The sequence below is a fragment of the Siphateles boraxobius genome, unplaced genomic scaffold, assembly GCF_051911475.1.
Source record: "Siphateles boraxobius isolate OS27281-9 unplaced genomic scaffold, OSU_SipBor_1 61, whole genome shotgun sequence".
In the NCBI taxonomy this organism is placed as follows: Eukaryota; Metazoa; Chordata; class Actinopteri; order Cypriniformes; family Leuciscidae; genus Siphateles; species Siphateles boraxobius.
The window spans coordinates 6,125,402-6,131,969 of NW_027509188.1; the positions used below are offsets into that span (position 1 = coordinate 6,125,402).

General features: G+C 38.5%; 1 protein-coding gene across 1 annotated transcript; it reads left to right on the forward strand.

The window, feature by feature from the left end:
- The first annotated feature begins 2,637 nt into the window (after positions 1 to 2,637).
- On the forward strand, positions 2,638 to 4,453 carry LOC143718437 (uncharacterized). Its single transcript, XM_077209498.1, has 4 exons — positions 2,638 to 3,085; positions 3,227 to 3,280; positions 3,381 to 3,512; positions 4,152 to 4,453. Exons 1-4 carry the CDS (start codon positions 2,671 to 2,673, stop codon positions 4,451 to 4,453), a joined length of 903 nt encoding a protein of 300 aa, XP_077065613.1. The 5' UTR covers positions 2,638 to 2,670.
- The last annotated feature ends 2,115 nt before the right edge of the window (positions 4,454 to 6,568 follow it).

A 6,568-nucleotide genomic window follows, 5' to 3' on the forward strand; every position in this document is an offset into this window, starting at 1 on the left:
TGCCTCCAATGCTACGCGTGAAATAAGTGCATATGTCACCACTGTTAATAACATACTAGGGGTTGCATGACTACTGATTTCTGCTAGTCGATTTCTTATCAAAACAATACTCGAGTAACTCGACTACTCGTGGTTCATGCTACTGTAAATGAAAAGACATGAAATAGTTCTTATCAATAAATGTTTATTAATTCATAGCCTAATGCAACAATTACATAAGTAAACTCTCAGAACATTATAATTATGACATTACATATTTTAATTTTCATGTAACAGAGTATGCCTTTCATTACAGACGCAATGTCCGCTTTTAGGGGCAGTTCACTTATCGCTTCTTTTGCACGCTCAAGTTATTTGAAATGTAACGTTAGGCGTGCGGCAAGCTCGATCATAATGAAAGAAACGCGGTCGCAACGCGCATGTGGTGCGGCGCGCTCGTTTTTCCAGGCGTGCCTATGCCTCGGCGAGATGAAAACATCTCAACTTTTCACAATGCCGCAAGCGCACCGCAGGTCATGAGACAAAAACCAAATGATAAGCTTGCATTTCCGTAACAACATTGAAAGCTCGGCCGAACAGCTGATCATAGCTGTTCACTGCGGGGGTTTATTTCTCATCTCCATAAATATATCTAGTAGTAAAGCTAATGCAAGGGCTAGAAATCATTAATCCTTTGCTGATACTTCCTCGTCATCATGGAGAGAGCGCAGTTCATGGTTGCATAGCAACGACAGACGTCATGGGAGCGCGAGCACTTGTGGAAAGAAGGAGAGCGTTTTAGGCGCGATATGTGAACGGCCTCTTACAGACTTGGCAAATTACCATATTTTTGTCATCCTTGATGAAATACTTCCACATATCTGATGTCTGGTGTCTGTTGGTGACGTTCGCCATTTTGAATTGGTTAATGGGCGCTCGAGTAGTCGATTGTTTCCAACAGTCGATCTCTCGACTACTCGACTAGTCTGTGCAAGCCCTATAACATACACATACTACAAAAATCCCCCCATTCGAACAAACCGATTAAACAAACTCCTAAACAAAATGGAGGAATGTGACATGTTGAGCCTAAAACAACCATTGGCTACATGCTGGCTGTCATTGGAGAGGGCAGTTAAGGGCATGCGTGCCAACTGGGTTTCTCTGGTATTGGAGTTGAAGAAGGAGAAAAATGCGAATAGAAACTGTCCGGAATCTAAGGGTATTAGGAAGCGTATCCAAACATACACATTCCCTGCCCTAACTCACCTGTTGTCTGATGTCTTGGCCGTGGTGAACCGCATGAATCTCACATTCAAAAAAGATGATGTTAACATCTCACACATCCAACCTGTTGTGAACATGACCTTTGCTAGCCTAGAGGATTTGATGAATGGGCCAGGCGAGGCGGAGACAGAATTCAACAAGGCATTACACGACGGCAAGTTCTGTGGCTTTACGCTGACACAGGCAAAAGCACAGAACTTTTCAATTTTCTGCACAGAGTACATCGCCCGAGCTCAACAAATCTATCAGAAAAAGATTCCCTTTGGAGCATGTGGGTCTCATCGCTGACCTCGACACTGTACTCAATGCATCTTGCTATCCGGGCACTAACAGCGCATTGAGGAGCTATGTTCTGGATGCTTTTGAGCGCGTCTGTGACCACTACGGGACGCCACTGGTGCAGAAGGAGCTCATGCTGCCGGATTTCCTCCAGGTGAAGTGAGTGCTTGCAGGATCGGGAAATCCCACATTCCTGCAAATGTCTGATCACGTCCCTGAGAGAAATGTTTCCCGACTACGAAACTTTGGCTGAAGTGGCGCTAGTAATTCCGGTCTCCAGTGTGGCAGCAGAGCAATGTTTCAGCCTCCAGAACAAAATTAAGACTGTCACAAAAAGTCGTCTTTCCGAGCCAAAGATGCTAAATTTAATGACAGTTGCCTCTACATCAGTCTCTTTTGATGCGTTTCATTACGCACAGGTGAGCACCCAGTTTAAGTCAATGCGGACCAGGAGGAAGATTTGAGTTTAAGCATCAATTGAATTTAGTTCAGTTAAAAAAAAAATTGCGCTGTGTTTTTATTGTAGTTGGAATTATATAATATGTTGCGTAATTTTATATCTGCCTGTTCAGGCACAAAAGGTTGTGTTTTAATCTTCTCCGCTGTCAGTGCAGAAAACATTCAACTGCATCGTGTTGACATGAAATTTCACGCAGTTTTTGTTCATCTGTTCATAAATAAATAAATGAATAATCAAGCCTCGTCCTGTAAATTCATGATTAAAATGTGAACGAAAACAAAAGCTATTAGAAGTCTTTTTGAAATATGAAAATTAAAATGACAGGTAATGATAGATTATGATAAAATTTTTCTGTCCGTCAAAATGATGGACAATGAGAAAGTCTAACGCAACCTCTGAGATATATATACATATATACTGTATCTATAAAAGGATGCGTCAAAGTTATTTTCTGTTGAGATAGTGCCACAAATGTTGTAAATAGAGATAAACATCTACTGAACCCGGAACATCCCTTTGATTATGATTAACAATTAACTTGAACTACTTATTTATCTGGAGCAATATAAATAAAGTACAAAAGGCAGTAAATCAGGACACTATAAAATGATCATGAGAGACTGTGAGGATGAAGAGCCAAAGCTGGAAACAAACATCAGTGAAGAATGAAGGGTTTAGTGTGTTTACTGCTGCTGTTGGAAACCTTTGTGTGTGTCGTACAGCATCAGGTAGATGGAGGACTCAATGAGAATGAGATCAGTCAACAGCTCAGATCTGAGGACGGAGGACAGAATACACCTCAAACAGACACTTTGAGATATGAAGCTTCAACTGACAGCCAACAAAACTACCATCTGTTCTTCACTGACATCCATGCAGCGCTGAGAGAACTGACCGCCACAGTTACAGAGCAGAAAACCATCAACAGAGAACTGACCGCCACAGTTACAGAGCAGAAAACACACATCAGAGAACTGACCGCCACAGTTACAGAGCAGAAAACAAACATCAGAGCTTTAGAGATGCAACTGAGGGAACAAAAGACGTTTATCCTGGAAGAGATGAAAAAGAAAAATGATGGTACCTCAACAAAACATTCTCTCTTTTATCAATGATCCACAAAGTAAAACATCAATGAAATACATTGTATAGTGTAAGCGTTAGCATAAAGTTGTGTATTCTGTGTAAATGTCATTTAACAGAATCTTAATTCTTTCACAGAAATATCAAATCTTACTCTGAGTCAAGTGGAGGAGTTGAGAAAGGACAATAGAGGTGAAAGTGTGCTTGAATGATATTCAGTGTATACATTCTCAGTGTAATACAGTAATATCACAATTGTAATCACAATATTGCTTATGTTTTTCAATAACAGACAGAGAAATAGCTTTTTCAGCTTCAATGATGCAATCTGGCCGTGGAGATATTGGTCCTTTTACCTCTGAAATCACACTAACCTACAGGAACGTCTTCACAAACATAGGGAACGCCTACAACCCAATCACAGGTAATTATCAATGAAATGAGTCATAAAACTCAGTTTATAGTAATGAAAACCCTTCTGCTCCATGCAGACCTCTCTGCAGTTGTGTAATGTGTATAAGAGAATTAGGGGCCGTTTACACGACACCAGTTTCAACAAAAAACTGAAAACTTTGTATGCGTTTTGGCAGCCTGAAAACGCAAACGTAAAAAAAAAGGGGGCTTCAAAGTGCACGTTTTTTGAAACAATACCGTTACCATGTTCGAGTAAACTACAAAAACGTGAATTTGTGAAAACGGTGATGTCATGTGCATGCGTATTACATGATCAATCTATATTATATAGTATATATATAGTATATAGTATATATTACTATATCCGTAGTGTTTCTTTACAAAGTGACATCGCCAACTACTGGCCTGGCAGCAGAATACAGCGTTTTAAAGCTTTTCCACGGATCTGTGTGAACGGAGATCGTTTTGACAACGTTGTTGTTGGTATTCGAAAAACGCAAAGAAAAAAACTTGTTTGTTTTTAGGACATTGTTGTCGTGTAAACGTAGCCAGAAATCATCTCTCATCTTTCTAAACTATCACACAGTGTGTTTGGTAATTAAGCAATACAGGAAACATCTGATTCTGTATCTCTTGTTATTTGATTTAGGTATTTTCACAGCCCCACTGAAAGGAGCGTACATGTTCAGAATCTCTGTATTGGGTTATGGCCCAACTCCATCAGTTGCATCCATTTATAATAATGGAAAGCTTGTGGTTATGGCATATGCTCGTCAGCCTCAGTGGGAGGTAAACTCCTCTAATGGAGTTGTGTTGATCCTGGAGGTTGGAGATGTTGTCTATGTGAGACTTGAGTCTAACAGCAGGATATATGATAGTTTGAATAACTACAACACTTTCAGTGGTTTCCTACTGTTTCCATTAAGAGAACAGGAGCTTTGCAGAATGTGATTCCAATAATACTGAACCTTCAGCGTATGATTTCAGATTAAAATCATGAAAAATCATTCACATATTAACCTGTATTAATGAGGACTAATGTGTGTGTTTGAAATTTGCAATAGATTACTGAATACAAGTCTGTATGAGACACTATACTCATAAGTCCTAGCTGTCTATACATGTAAGTTTGTAGAAAAAGTTTCAGCAATGAGACAGACAGGACCTATGAATATCACGTGAGACTCATGTGTTTTATTAAAATATCTATATCTAAAACACAAAATCACCACACAATAGCAGAGGATAGCACTCATTGGCTCATTCTGCTCTGTAAAATAATTATTTTCAAGGGTTTTGCATTTGAAATCATATTTAAACTTTATAAAATCATTAAAATAACATTACAAATGACTTTGTCAAAATTCACCTCTTCAGTTGTTAATTTTATGTATCATATTTTGCAATATCACATTATGATCACAATGACACCTGGAAATTATTTTAAAATGGGAGGCCTGAAATAAGCATTTATTTAACTATCGTTTATTTCAAATATCTATATCTACAACAAATTATGTGTGTGTGTGTGTGTGTGTGTGTAAGCATGTTTAATGGAGTTAACATGGAAAATGTGCCTTGCTTTAGTGGAGACAAACTGACACTTTTAAAACGGACACATTTTAATGAAAGCAAAGCTAATGAGTGATCCTCTGCTGCTTATAATAGTCTTATTAACTCACTAATGTGTTTCTATAATTCATATTTAGACATTATAAAATCACATTTACAATCATATTTTATGAAAATCCCTCACTTCATATGTATTGAAACATTCGTTTTGACAATTGTGCATTAGGAGTAGTGCGAAACCTGAAAATTGTGTTTTACAGAGGACACTTGCTGTAAACATTTTATTATCATATATTTCAAATATCTGTATCTAAAACAGAATGTGTGCATGTGTGTGTACGCATGCTTAGTCTATATTAAGTATTATTGTTAAAGCCTTTCATTCTTTAGTGAATGTGTTTTAGCATATTCTCCATCATGGATATTTGATGGTGTCAGTCCTACATTTCGGGTTGGCCTAGACATTAACAGTATAGTTGGTATGAAGGTCTTAAAACGCTTGAACCGTGTTAATTGCTGCTTGCAGTTATTATTCTTTTTATTTTAACCCCTTAGAGGCAAAGATAGCAGATGGCCCCAGATTATTATTGTTAAACATTCACTGCATTTTAAAACATCACACTTACTTGATCTGGACCATCTTGAGTATCATTAGAAAGATTAAAGACTCCAGCTTTGATATTTGACCTCTGTTTATGATAAAACTAGGTTGCAGTGACATTCATTTCTTAATTTATGTCAGGATTGTAAAATAATCATAGCCTGGAGGCCAGCCCGAACCCCGGCCACAAAATGTTTAGGCCGGGAAGTTCGGTCTGGACTCGATCCGTTCAGGAGCTATTATGCCCGAACAAAAAATAGTTAGGACCAATCAAATTGTCAGGGCGGGCTTTATACGATGATGGACAGATGAGCAACACTAACGTAACCATCCACGTCACCAAAGAGCGCTTGGGTTGAATTCGTTTACAACAAAGAATGGCTGCCGCTGGATAATTTAGATGTGTAGATTCAGCCATCGCATCTGTTATAGAAGATCTAGACAACACATTCATTTTAAAAGAGGAACAGAGAACCGGAATCAAGGCATTTGTGGATCGGAAAGATGTTTTTGCCGTCCTTCCTACGGGATTCGGTCTATCCAATTGGCATTGCAGAGGCATTTTTTTTCCTGGTTCGGATGAAACACGCCCCATAATCACAGCCCAATGGAGCAGTATCAGACTCACATTCTGACAAGAATCTGAGTATGACGACGTCAGGCTAAAATAATCAATCTGTAATGTATGATTTTTGAAATAGAATATCAACACTCATATGAATTCACTCACGTCTACTGTGGTTTATTTGTGTTCACATACATGCAGACAGTGTCCGTTAGGGCTCTTAGTTCAAAAGTGTGCATATTTGGAGAAATATTGATTTATTACCACGTTTGCTAAATATTTTGTCATATAGAATACCCTTATGTGATCTGAAGAGCTGAAAGAGCGT

Coding starts and splice junctions, on each gene's coding strand:
- LOC143718437 (XM_077209498.1), top strand. CDS start 2,671: ATGAAGGGTTTAGTGTGTTTACTGCTGCTGTTGGAAACCTTTGTGTGT. Junction 3,281..3,380: donor GTTGAGAAAGGACAATAGAG/GTGAAAGTGTGC, acceptor TTTCAATAACAG/ACAGAGAAATAGCTTTTTCA. Junction 3,513..4,151: donor CGCCTACAACCCAATCACAG/GTAATTATCAAT, acceptor TATTTGATTTAG/GTATTTTCACAGCCCCACTG.